The sequence below is a fragment of the Clinocottus analis genome, unplaced genomic scaffold (genome assembly GCF_023055335.1).
Source record: "Clinocottus analis isolate CAN_PGR_092001 unplaced genomic scaffold, fCliAna1.0.p SCAF_6, whole genome shotgun sequence".
Taxonomy (NCBI): domain Eukaryota; kingdom Metazoa; phylum Chordata; class Actinopteri; order Perciformes; family Cottidae; genus Clinocottus; species Clinocottus analis.
In genome coordinates this window covers 6,415,578-6,429,758 of record NW_027176218.1, presented here as the reverse complement: position 1 = coordinate 6,429,758, position 14,181 = coordinate 6,415,578, and the positions used below count along the sequence as shown (strand labels likewise).

The 14,181-nt window shown below is 43.8% G+C and overlaps 1 protein-coding gene across 1 annotated transcript; it reads right to left on the bottom strand.

Annotated features, from left to right (window-relative positions):
- Positions 1-1,840: 1,840 nt before the first annotated feature.
- Positions 1,841-13,559, bottom strand: LOC137803962 (transmembrane and coiled-coil domain protein 3-like). The gene is made up of 4 exons (XM_068602859.1): positions 13,363-13,559; positions 4,594-5,561; positions 4,367-4,502; positions 1,841-4,171 (listed from the first exon to the last, which is right to left on the bottom strand). Exons 1-4 carry the CDS (start codon positions 13,426-13,428, stop codon positions 3,866-3,868), a joined length of 1,476 nt encoding a protein of 491 aa, XP_068458960.1. The 5' UTR covers positions 13,429-13,559; the 3' UTR covers positions 1,841-3,865.
- Between the last annotated feature and the right edge of the window lie 622 nt (positions 13,560-14,181).

Genomic DNA, 14,181 nt, shown 5'->3' with positions numbered 1-14,181 from the left:
TCGGAGGAGGAGAGCGGGCGGGAAGCTGCGGCGGTCCTTTTGGTGGCCTCCTTCATGCAGGTCCCATCCCTAACGGTCGCCATGCCAACCTATGCGAGGAGGAGGCTTAGCTGCGGAGCCCAAAGAGATTTGATGAGGTCCTGGGATAATTAGCAGCTCATTATGGAGCCCGGTGAATGGGCCAACAAGCTCCGGGAGCCACGAGAGAAAGCTCAATGGAAAACACAGCGGATCGGAGCACACATCAAAGGCAAGCGCTCACTTTTCAGCTCACATAATGAAGAGGAGAGCGACATCGGGAAAGGAAATAATGCTCTCAGTTCACGCGTACAAATATAGCTCATAATCCCCATTTTTAAGCCTGTGTGTGTGTGTGCGTGTGTGTGTTTGTGTGGGTGGGTGTCTGTGTGTGTTAGTCAGGATCTCTGCGTCACACCAATCAGAGTATTTCTTTTCCCCAGAGGCCCTTAGTTGCTCCACAAATGCACGAAACACCACCCGTTCGCACACACACACCTATCACACACACACACACACACACAGATATTTGGACAGAGCTCACAATTCCAATCTTAAACTTAAGCTCTCATAAAGTACAGGAACACTGTGTGAGTGCCAGAGATCCTCAGTTAAGTGATCTGTCTGTCATCCACACACCCTGTTCCTGTATCTCAGTGTGCGTCTGAACCTCTCATTGGCATGCAGGCCGGCACTAGTCAGGCAGAATGAGCCGTGCACACCGCTGTGCCAGGTGACCCATATTGCAGTGCTGCTGGGTTTAACAGCGCATGGGCTTCATTTTGTCTGGCTATGTGTGTCTACGTGCTCCCCGTCAGTGCTGTTGGTGCTGCTGCGTTGTCGAGCGTGTGTGTGAGATACTTTCTGTTATTTGAAGGTCATTATTTATCATTGTATCCGTGGTATATTGTTGGAGCTGTGCTGTTGCCTGTTGTGCCAGCTTGGATGAGGGATCATTAAAGGCACTGTAATTGAATTTTACCTCTCTCTCTAATCATCAGCATCCTTGGTACCAAAATCCACCCTGATGGGACGCACACCAGTCACAGTTACAGTCAAGGGAAATCGTTTATCTCCACAGCATGGAATACAATATAACCTCGATTTATTGTTCATGGAAATATACAGAAGCATGCTGCAATGGAGCCGTGCACTCTAGAGAATTGTGGAAATGTGTTGACAAACCGGAGCTTCAGCAGAGGGCGCTCATCTTTGACGTTGCTTGTGATGTTTCACATGGCTGTTTTCTCTCGTCCTCTGGGATGTTATGTGTATGGTTTGTGTGAAGTAGTGGGATTTATATCGACAGAATTACAATTTATAATTTACTCATAAGACGTGCATACATTCTGGTTGGTCCCATCCTGGGTGTGTGCTATGCTGCAGCCTTCCAGTGTGTTTTCCTGGTCTCTAACGGGACAACAGTGCAGCGCCTGCACCCTCTGGTGGTGGCGAAGGAGAGAGCGCTGAGCAGTAAAAGGACAGCACGTATTTGTGGTACTCAAGTTGAGTGTAACTTATTATAAATTGGATGCGTGTTAAGTTTTTATGAGGTCAGTTCTTCTGGTGCAAATGTCTGAAAGGAAAACACAGACATCTACTGTGAATAGAAGGTTACGTTGAGTAAGTTTCAATGAGTTGAACTGTTGTCCTTATTCACACTAATTGGAAACGGGTGAAGTGATCTATGATTTTTTTGGGCGGTTGTCTGCACTCTACTGAGGCTGTGTATGAAACTAAGGAATCCCATGACAAACACAACGGCAAGACTTCAAACAACTCCATGCCAACCATTAGTCACAAGTTGATTAAAAAGTAATGTTTAATTTAACAGAAAGTATCAGACAAAGGCACGTAATGCATGAACATACAACTGATTGATCACGTAGTGCACCAAAGGTGAGAATGTAAACCAGATGTGTGTAGGTAAAACTTCATCAAATAAGTCGAAACATGAACGACAAAAACAATATGATACAGTCAGTAGACGACAAACAACACAAACGTGTAATTATGGCAGACAAACATTGAAAAGTGTTCCGTAGCTTCACTTGAGATCATCATAGGCAATGTTCGTCAGACAAACATGAAAAAACACGTCAAATCAGTCAAAAATTGGCTCGTAGATCATCACTTGGAGTCTCGTACTCCTCTGTCATCTGACATGAGTACTGAAGGCTCTCTGTAGCTTCTTCAAAAAAAAAGGCCCTGTTTCACAGTATAACCCATAGCCTCTCCATCACATTATTAGTAAAAGACAAAAATCAGACTCTTAAGACATAAAGAGAGCTTCTGGTCTCTGTTGTGTGTTGTTTGGGTGTGTGTGCGCGCGTGTGTGTGTGCCTGCACTGGGAAGATGCCGTTGATATTTCCTTGCTACCAGCGCGGTAATGCAGAGGGATTGATTTTTGGCCCCTCAGAGAGAAGACAGCTGGTCTCAGAAGAGGCCAGCAGCAGCTTCAGTGGTTATGAATCTCCCGTGCCAACATTAATGGCACTTCCTCACCCGACCCCAACAGCAGCAGCACCGTCGCTGTAAAACACCGGCGTAAAAACGTTCACTCCGAAAAAACAGAGCTCTTAGAAATCAAATATATTGCACTTTAAACATCAGGAACAGTAAACAGAGAAACAACTTTCAGGCAATAAGGAATAATACAAAATCATAATAAAAAAGGTTTTCTATTGCCTCTGTGCTTCTGCCTGTAGATTCTTCATTTAAAAGAATAGTTCAACGTTTGGGGAAATATGCCTTTTGATACCACTCTCATGTCTCGATGCTAAATATAAAAGCTATATGAAGCTGCAATCAGTTGCCAGGTAGCTTAGCTTAGCATAAAGACTAAAACAGGGGGGTAATAGCTCGCCTGTCTCTGTGCAAAAGTAACAAATCCATCTTTTTTTACCCCCGAACCTCTAAAAACAAACCAAAAAACTAGAATTTAAAAGCAACACCTTGAGGTTCATGTGCCAAACTATTCCTTGAGCATCCTGGAGTCAGAAGAAATAGGTCGGCACATAACTTACACCATGTCATTTTCTCCCCTTTGGTTTATGTGAAGATTAAAAACACTAGATGTTTAGATGACATGTGACTTCGTGAGCTTCGTAGGTGCTAATAGGTGGATTTTGTGACCTTTGGACAGCTGGCTTCCTTGTTTTTAGTGTTATGCTAAGCTAAGCTAACTGGCAGCTGACAGTAGCTTCACATTTGCTGTACACATATGAACAGTATTGATCTTCTCATCTAACCTTTTCGCAAGGAAGCGAATAAACTTATTTCCCGAAACGTCCGACTATACCGCCAAAGGGTGTCATTAGCATTTCATAGCTGTGGCAAACAAGATACCCAGCGTGAGGTTTTGTGTGTGTGTGTGTGTGTGTGTGTGTGTGTGTGTGTGTGTGTGTGTGTGTGTGTGTGTCTGTGTGTGTGTCTGTGTGTGTCTGTGTAACAGTTTAAGAGAAGTTAAAATTGACCTGAAGCCAAATAAGAAAGAATAATCAAGAGTGAGTCTCATGTGCACTCCTCTCCACCCTTGTTGATCCTTGAATTGACTGTTAATGTTTTGTGAAGATTCATAGTAATGCATGGAGATGTAACAAAATGAATGTATGTATATTTATAAATATTATTTTAAAGGTTAAATGGAAATTGTTAGAAACAGACATTCAAGTTCTAAAAAAAACAAAAAATTTCAGTCTGACTTTAAAAAACAATGACCTCTGTAAATGTGTGGCGATCGTGTCTCCTGACGATTGTACAACCAATCCTCTCAGACAGTCCTATCCTGACAACAGACAGCGTCCATGTTTCTGCAGTATTATTATTATCAGTGTGCACTCTCCACTATCCGGCAGGCACCAGCAACCTGTCTATGGCATACTGTAAACGGTCCCAGTTCTTCCAGAAAATGGTCAAAAAACAAACTCCCAGGAAGGTAGCTACTATGTGGTGCCGGCTCCTCATCATTGGAGCTAAAAACTTGGCCGCGGTGGAGACGCACACCAGGATGACGGTGATGATGGCCAGCATGATGTTGATGCACTTCACCAGCAGGACTCGGGCGTCACGGCTCTCGAGCTGGACCGTCTGCTGCTGCTGGTGCTGGAGCTCCAGCTTGGATACTCGCGTCTGACACGACTCCAGAGCCTCCTACCAAAGACAGAGAGAGACTTTGAGCGCCTTCCTGCGTGGCTAAAAGGGCCTTTTTCTGACATTTTAATTTACAGTAAGATTACCTTCACATGTATCACAGGCGATACATTCAAACATATGGTAATGCCCAGAGACAATGGCCTTATTATGAGATATTAGGCGAGTTTCAGCAATAGATTACATATGATATACCTGAATGTCTCTGGCCCTTTCATGAGCCTGGTAGGCTACCCTCTCCTCGATGCTGGCCAGCTCCTGCTTCAGATTAGTCATCTCGTGTTGGTGAAGCTCTGTCAGGTCGTTTAGTTGATCTTCTAAACGCTCGCACCTAGTATATAGAGTGCAAAAATATTAGTCTAAATAATCATTTATTAACTGTAAATGTAATTATTTGGTGGTAATAATAATAATAAACATACCTGAATCTCTCTTCATTCAGTGATTGGCTGATAATGACATACTCTCTCTTGAACTGAACCTTTATCTCCTCTATGTCTTCCTCCAGCTGGCTCTGGGCATCTTTGATCTCCCTCACCTCCTCCAGGCTCAGAGCCAGTCTGCTATGGCTGTCTCTTCGGGCCTGCTGGCCCGGCACCTGCCCCGCCGACATGCTTCCTCCCGCCGGGTTCCCGTTGCTGTCTGCCGAAATGGAGGCGCTCCCCGAGGAGCACTCGTCGTCACTGGGATACTTGGGCTTGGCCATCATAGAGATGCTGCTGCTCAGCCCCTTCCCTGCACTGTCGGTGGGCAGCGGCGAGGACGCATCCAGGGTGGTCTTGAGGTGGGCGATGTTGTCGGCACTGCCAAACTTGTTCCTGATGAGGTTGGCGAACTCTCTGGGCTTGCTGAAGAAGAAAGGAGGGGAGAGCGAAACACCCGGGCCGATGGTCTTGATCTTGTCCATGGTCGGGTGGCGGCCACTGCCGGTCATGTCCTTCAGCAGCTCTCTGGGAGACTCCCTGGGTAAGGTGCTGTGTTTTACAGTGGACGGGCGAGGCGAGGGGCTGTTCTGGACTTCACTGTCTTTCATCTTTCGATGGTACTGCTCCAGCTTCTTTTGCATCTGGGCAATGTTTTGAGCCGACTTCTGGTTCTTCTTCTCAAACACCTGCTTGATGCGCCCTACTTGCAGCTTGTCCGCACTGTTCACCAGCTGCAGGTACTCGGCCACGTTCTCGTCCCGGGCCGTCTGCTCTATCTTCAGCTGCTCCGTGACTTTCAGTATCTTTTGCTGGAGGTTGTCCAAGCCGGAGCGACTACGCTGGACCTCGAAGCCCAGAGCAGCACCAGGACTTCCTTCACCCAGATCCAGGTCCAGATTGTTCTCTGAAGAGCCCCGACGCATCGACCCGGAGATGCTCAGGGAACTGCCCTCAGTGCTCCGGTTCTACAAGGAGGAGAAACAACAATCAAAAAACCATTTTAGACTAAACAGATCAAGATATGAGCATTTGCAGTGATCTTGCACTGTGGAAATCCAGTGTGAGAATCAGATTTTAGGATCCACATATTTGATTTGGCATATATAGGATGCACTTCCTTACGCAACCCCGCATTCACAGCACCCAGGGAGGGTACACATGTTTTGGTGGCGGAAGGAAACCTTAGTACCCAAAGGGAAACACAAACACGAACTTACAAGCTTCATCATCAAATCCCAAACCTTCTTGCTGTGAATGCCGAAAGAAAATTGTCCGTCTTACATTGCTAGTTTTGACAACCACTTCTATTGCTTATCAGACTTTGTTTTGTTTTTTTATCTCACAGAATCACTAGATGCTTATAGGGACAGGTGATTTAATAGAAGCAAACCTATTAAAAAAGGTAAAATGAAGGTGAACATCATCAACTGTCCATTACCATCTGTTGCAATTGCATAACAAAATATGTGTGTACAACTGCAGACTGTGGCCACTGCTGAGTAGCTCTGCAACAAAAAATGTTTGTTGTCAAATGGACATTTACAACAAACATTTTATTTTTACTCTCAAGTTTTTATTTAATGCTTCTTTTTTGTTGCCGTTTCTGAGCTTCCTCTTCTCATACGGCTTCATTCTTCACAACAAGTCCTTACATCTGCTCTAATCGGCTTTCCTGCTATTGCCACAGTGAGACCATCTGGGTGTGTATGTAATGCTCTTATTTGACACATCTGTTATGTTTTAGGACCCAGAATGTAATCCTGTGTATTTACAGTATAGCACACAGATGACACAGATGACGAAATTCAGATAACAGCTATTAGTGTGTGTGAAAGAAGTGGAGCGTGCACATTTAATGTAGGTCAGAAATAATGTCGCACAAGGCCACAAGGCTCAGGAAACGCCTTTACGAGACATACTCCCCTCGTTTTACAGTAAATTATCATTTACCTAATAATGGCTCAAAATTACAGCCTGTTTGGGACTGATGTCTTTCGGGCACAATCTGCTGTAGACGTGAGGAAGTGAAACAGAATAAATATGGCAAGATAAACTATGGCAGGAAACCTAACAAGCTCACATAAAGAGGAAACTGAGGAGTGCTGTGAAGACAGAATTGAATTTGGTTTCGGGGCAGCGTTTTAAGACTTCACGTGTAATAGCACTGCAATGTCCCGGAGGCCCAACCAGCCACTAAATCTTGCAAGTTGATACTGTTAAACACTCGCGTAAAGACTGTAGGTGTAAGCCACTCAAGCACACACAAAAAGTGTTGTACAACAAGCAATATGGGCTATACAAAGCTGCACTAATCCTTAACGAATGTAATTCGACTAGTTTTAAGTAACTAAACAGCTAACACAGACAGACTTAGGGCTGAATCCTGCTTAGCATTTCCCCGTCACCACGCAATGGTTACATACTGCAAGCTAAGTCCTTATAATTGACCAACGCATCTATGGTTTACCGCACAGTGACACAGGACTGTCACGTGGAACTCAAGACGGGGTTTACCAAGAAAAGGGTGATAAATTAAGACGTACACTGGTCTGCAAACATGAAGTAACAGATGACAAAACAAAAACACGTTCTCACTCAGGGAGGACTATTGCTCTTTGAAACCAGCTGGATTTAAGTTATCCAATTGTCCGGTCCCATTTACTTGTTGTTGTTACTGTGTGCTCAATCAACTAGTCAAACTTGTTTGTGACGCTGATACCAATGAGCAAGAATTTGGTGCATCAACACTGACGTAACCATTAATTACCAAAATGTGGTTTCACATCACATTGTGCAACTCAAAAACGGCTCTGTATTTGTTGTTATCTATGCTAACATGAGCAGCTGTCGCTCATGGGGATGAGAAAAGAAACCGTCGCAGGTTTAAATTTGGATTACTGGAATAAACTTTGTGACAAACAAGCATTTCTAATATATAAGTTTTGTTCAGCAAGATCATTTTCAATAATGATCACTTTTATGATATTTTTTAAGCATTAATGCAAGCTGCTCTATCTAGTCTACGTAAAAAGTGAACGTTACAGCAACTGACAAGCTGAAAAAAGCACACGCATGAAATATGTATCGCCGGATTTCTGTCGTAGAACAAAGCGTTAGAATCTGTTAAACTAACCAGAGACATTATTAAAGGCATTTCACCAAAAAATAACTTCATAAGAAAGGTGACCTCATCTCACGACATAGAAGTAAATGTTAGTATGATAACGCTGGAAACTAGGATGGCAACGTGGTAAACAATATGGCTGCTAAACAGCATGTTAATGCTAGCACTAGCATTTGCCTTAAAGCAAGGAAACATTTTAATTGTATTATTACGGTGCCCATAATCATACATATTTATGTTGTAACCAGAGAACGCTATGCTGCTTTCTACAAGCATGCCTTGGGTATTTCTCTGTCCTCATCCCACTCTCTCCCCCCTCTCTGGCATCTGTCCTTCTTGAACACAGGACTCTTTGTCTGAGGAGAAAAAAGCACACTTTGTCATGTCCTACCTCTGCTCGGTCCAGGACTATGATGAGCGAGCTACTGCATATGGATTCGCAGGCCTGACGTATAGCCCGAGGAGCCCTGCGTTCAATAACAATCCTGCTCCTTCCAAGTGCACGCAATATCTCAACAGTAAGTTTCACACACAAGCCTTTTGTCAAACCTGTTTGTCCCACAAGAGAAAAGCTGAGCCTAATATCCTCCTGCTTCAGAGTGTGGCGCAAGCTTGTGTGTACAATGCACATATTACTCCCGTCTTTTTAGTTGACAAACAACAAACACAAAGAGCTGCCTGTTCGACCAGATCAGCTTAGACTCTATGCGATTTATGCAGTACTGGAACGGAGCGAGCTCCTCGGGCGCTCTTCCACCGCCAACATTAACGTAACTCAATGTTCAATGTTTTCTTAAAACACACAGCACGGGGACGTTTATTCCCTCAAGGCGCTGTGATATCATAGCTACAGGATGAGCGTAAACCAGATCCAATTGTGACCTGGCAGCAGTTGGTGGATCACTGCTGAGGCCTGAAGCGAAGGCACCTGGAGTAGTCGATGTCAAGCCAAAACTAGAAACACAGCTGGAATGAAGGGCGTAAGCTTTCGCTTCTAAAAGCAAGATGGCTCTTGGCAAGATAAAGCGTGATTCACGAGCAGCTCAGATAACCCGGCCCAGATGATTTACACACACTCGGATCGCAAAACAAGTACGACGTCGGACTATTTTTTAATAAGAAATTGAATAAGCCAAGCTCTTCCGCCCGCTGCTGCTATTCAAGATTTCTACCGACTGCTTGAGAAATCTGTGGGTGTCTCTGGATGAGTGACCCGGCTAAATGAATTAGACTCTTGCTGATGAGAATGTCCTCCCGAATCTGCTGCGCCGCCCTGCTTTTCACTCCCTGCCTCCCAAACACTCATGCAGGCGTTCTCCAGGGGTTGTTGAGGGTGACACAAGGTCTTTGGGGATGGCCGGAGACGACAGGAAGGGGGTGAATGGTAACGAGGAGAAAATCTGCTCTCGCCACACGGCAGACGGCAGCTGTTAGATTTGACAGTTAAGTAGACAGTCCTTCACTGAGAGGTCAAAGATTGAGTTTGATGAGATGGCGTTTTCCATCTCCAGCCAGGTGACCTGCACGGTTGTCGTTTAGCGACACAATGAACTCCTACTTGACCTGTGATCCTTCTTCTGAGAGAGATATAGTGTATGTATGTATGTATGTATGTATGTATGTATGCATGCATATCTATATCTATATCTATGCATGCATATCTATATCTATATCTATATCTATATCTATATCTATATATCTATATCTATATCTATATCTATATATATATATATATATATATATAAGCTGAGCTGTATGAGAGCCCCATCTGTCATATGCTGAGAATCTGGTTTATCACTATCAATGTGAGAAAATGTTGTCTTTGAAATGATGGAGCCAGGCGTACGCCCACTGCCGTTTGGCTCACCCATTGGTATTAGTATGTCAGTAGAGCAGAAGACATGAAGAGGGAGACAAAGAGGAAGAAACATATCAGAAGACAGAAATAGATAGAGCAAAAGGGAGGATGCTCCCAAACCGTAGCAATCATCATCCCAATCATCATTCTCATCATCACTTCCAGCAACAGGATCTACACTGGGGCCCTGTGTGCCCCCCTCGCACCTCAGCCCTGTTTGAGCCCCCTGTCCCCCATGCTGCCCTACATAGCAAACAGCGTCTGTCCAACACCATGACCCATTTAATGCGCTCTGAACAACCTCGCTAGACAGCACACCATAAAGATCCAACTGCATTAGCCTCAATCTTAGCCCAACAAGGGAGAGCTGAGTGCCCTTCTGCCTGGTAAATCCATCCAAATCTTAGCAACAGATCTTTGGGGGGGAAGGGATTGGAGAGGAGGGGGGGGGGGGGGGGGGGGGGTAGTCAAAAGAGAAATTGCAGATGCTGCTTATCTTGCTTTCCCTTGGATCAATGGTTTAATGTTTCATGTAAAAGCAGGCCTTCCACTCATCTTGCCCACTGCGGTATTGGTGGAATAAATATTGGCTCAGATTAGCATAGACTGAGCCTGTTTCTTGCTAAACTCGCTGTCCCTGCCCATTAAATGGAACCGTTTTTAACGCCACATACATTTTCTTGCGCAAACAGGAAGGCATTGTCCCCGTTACGAGGAAGTCATGTTTGCAAGAGCTCACAGTCGCAGCTATAATCTGGTGAAACCATCAGCTGACATTATCAGTCACGCTGGCATTCAAACAAGTGAACCTACGAACACAGGTGTCTGCAGAGATCTGAGGAAGTTTCTCCAGAATGATGAGGCCATGGTGTGCTGTGCAAAGAGTGGCGCTTATTCTCTCATCACACACACACACACACACACACACACACACACACAGCAATAGAGCTGGCACACTCATTGAGATGGAACAAAACTGTCCCTTCAGCAGAGAACAGAGCCACAGAGGGGAAGAAGCCTGCGGTGCTTATTGGTATTCCCTCCAGCTGATCCTCATGGATACAGACACTCTCCCACTCAGAGCTCACACAGGGAAACGGGAAGAAAACCAGAGAGGGAAAGCGACAGGGAGCACATCTTTGATTGTAGTCTGAAAGCGGACCCAGCTTCTCCTCCTCCTCCTCCTCCTCCTCCTCCTCCTCTTCCTCTCATCTGCATCCCACAGCTGCCTTCGCGGCAAAACTTTGATTGCAAAACCTCTCTTTAGAGGCCAAACAGTCAGCCTCCTCAAAATAACCGCGGAAATAATAGTCGGAGAGTTTGAAGTCTTGAGTTTCCTGAATGACTAATCCCTGTGAATTCAGTCGAGAGAATTTCTGAAGACGTAATTCGCTTTTATCTCATAGGGAAGTCGGTCCCCCACTAAATCAATAGCCCATTAACACTCCCAGCGTCTGCTTGCCCCCGTGGACTGGGAAAGTATTGAATGGGATTCAATTAAGATAAATATGCAGTTATAGTCAATGCACTCATTCAAAGTGAGGGAGTGAATAGCTCCAATGACGTGGGGTTGGGGAAGAGTCAAGCAGCTCATTAGCCAAAAAAAAACATAATAGACCTTAAAAAAAAGAGAGAACAAAAAAAGAAGGAAATATTTGCCAGACATACGGAACATAGCATATTAAAAAGTTCCTATTTATACTGATATGTTAGCTGATGCGTGTGCATTTTGTCTGGTGACACTATCTTCAAGAACCACTCCATATACGGTTGAGGAAAGACTGAGAAATGACACACACATCATGACAGAGTCAACGTCCAGCGAGGGTTAAAGACTCAAACTGAGGTGTTGCATCATCTTTGGCCTCTAACCCACTATATCTGCCGCACAATGGCTTTTTTGAGGAACAAAACTGGAATGGCATTCACAGCCAACAAAAGAAGGAAAAGCATAATCACACAGCCCAGTGGTAATAAACAAGCCAAATCGTCAGTTATGTTGTTCCATTATGTTGTTTCAGTCATTGTTTACTTGAATTATTTGTATGTGTGAATCTCTCAAGCTCTACTCCAGAGGACATATTGTATTAACGAGCTAAACAGGCTGAAGAAAAGCTGAGGAAAAGCTGCTTGAGCTCCCTTTCCTTTTGAAGACAGGTGACAGGAGTGGCAAGCCTGAGGGCTCATGCAAACACTAGGAAGAGAAACAACACTAGGAAGAGAAACAACCTGCTGCACGATACCTGGCAAACTTTCTGGTTGCACAAGACTCTCGCTTGACGGAGCATTCCTCTCCTCGGTGTCACTCTTCCTGAAAGCACCTGTCTTTAAATGCATCTGAGGGGATTTTTCTGAACATCATTCATTAGCAATGCCAAGTGGTTCGGTGGTTTTCCCCAAAAACCTGTCAATGTCGTGCCGAATGTGTTTTGAAGGTTGTTTTCTAAGTCAATGGTTATTATGCCTTACGCTGTACATATTTTAAAGCACTTTCAGGCGACTTTGTAATGAAATAAAATGCACTGCAGACATGAAATGAGGTCAGGACATTTTTCTGTGTGATTTCAAGCCCCTCTTTGCCCCTCTTTGTCAGTATAAAGATTAAATTGTGTTTTATTTCAGAGAAGATATTTCTTCATCTGCTCAGATACCAAATATTCTAAATGTCAGGAAGTACAAACTGGTACATGAGCCACCACTATGAAAAGGTGGGGTCAGCTTTAATTTTTATTCTTGAAAAACAAGGTTAGGCATTGACTCATCGAGTAGTCACAAAAACAAAAACACAAAACAACTGCAATAAGTACCTTGGCTTCTATTGTAATTGACTGTTTTGCACTGGGAGTGAAAAGCTGTGTCTATCGTCACATTTAGTTGGAAGAGACATTCTTATTAGAAACACCTGCAGAGCTATACATCACCACCATATAGAAATGAGTTACCATATGGACGAATTAACATCCATAAAAATAACCAGTTTCAGTTTAAAACAGAACAAGTATTCGTTACAGGACGGGGTTACTGTACTTGGTCATTCTGGTGCTTCAACAGTCTAACAATGCCCACAGATTTTAATTAGAGCTGAAACTGAACTGGACTTGTTTGCTCTGGTAAGCCATTGTACTTGTTGCCGGTTGGCCTACTTGCTATGCTGAGGAACTGAACTGTTCATATAACATATGTTCACGAAGCTACCATCTTGTAACATAACAATTACCAACAACACTCTTCTGTGTAACATGTAAACATTGAGTTGATTAATCAGTTGATTGGCAGAACATAATAATATCACCAGAAAATCACTTATTTAAGTATTTTTAAGGGCAAACGACATATTTCTTGAACTGGACATCATTGCATTGGGCTTTGAGACATGTGGTGGGCTTTCTTCACTATTTCATGAGATTTCATAGAACAATCAACAGGATTAGATTAATCGATATGTGAAATAATCCTTCATTTCGATGGCCGCACAGAACGAGTATTGTCCCGTTTGGATACACCGTGAAATATGAGGACGATCCCATAATGCATTATGTCCCGACCAGCGGTTTTTTTTTTTTTCAACCATTAATAAATCCTGACATTCTTCACTGTATACCTGAACGCACCACCGGGCTACAGGCTCTTTGTCTCGGGGAGATGTGCAGCTTCAAAACGGCGCAGCTGTTGGTTTCACAAACATGACGCGGAGATACACAGACAACAATGTAGCGCCGGTACAGTAAGGGAGTCTGGCTTAGTGACACGCCAATGCTGTAAAATACACTCACATGATACTCACCATCCGGCTGCTGAGGTATTTCTCCACTTCGGATAAACTTCGCACGGACACGTTGGCGCTGGGCATAATAATCCCGTGTTGGTAGTCGGTTAGGAGCTGCTGGTTCTTCAACTCAACATCGCGACTAGTTCTCAATGTACGCGTAATCTTGTTTCCATGTTGAGCCCCTTCTCTCTATCTCTCTTGCTCTCCCTCACAAACACATACACACACACTGTGACTGCCCCTTCAACATACAAAAACTATGTGTGAACACAAACTCCGCCCACTTCTCTCTTCTGCGTGGTGGCTGCGCGAGGAGGGGTTAACTCTTTCAACACACGTGCTTCTCTCTGTTAAATTAAAAATCATTTAAAAAAACGCTTCGTAACAAGTATTTGGGTGTGTTTGGGACCAAGAAGAGTTTAACGACATTCCCACAATGTCCTACATGTGTGTTGTTGTTGTATGTGTGTGTGTGTGTTGGTTTTTTTTTACTTTAAGGTGTGTTATAATCAATTATACAATTGTACATTTGTCTGGGAGTGAACACTTCATCAAGGAAAACAAGTATGTTGCAATACTGTATAAGATTAAGGCCATTTTACAAGTTAATTCATCAGTGGTACTATTTCCATTTTTTTTAAAAAGTATAACTTTTAAAAAATGATTGATGCATTAGTCAGCTGCATTTTGATGCAGCTGGTTAATGAACTGCAAGGTACTTTACATGGAAGAATGCACAATATGTTCATTATGGATTATATGGGCTGCATGTGAAATCTAATTCCTCACTGTCAAACATATGTACAATATTTCCCTCATGTGGTTCAGTAGAAT

Coding starts and splice junctions, on each gene's coding strand:
- LOC137803962 (XM_068602859.1), bottom strand. CDS start 13,428: ATGCCCAGCGCCAACGTGTCCGTGCGAAGTTTATCCGAAGTGGAGAAA. Junction 4,503..4,593: donor CTGAATGAAGAGAGATTCAG/GTATGTTTATTA, acceptor TCTATATACTAG/GTGCGAGCGTTTAGAAGATC. Junction 4,172..4,366: donor AAAGGGCCAGAGACATTCAG/GTATATCATATG, acceptor TGTCTTTGGTAG/GAGGCTCTGGAGTCGTGTCA.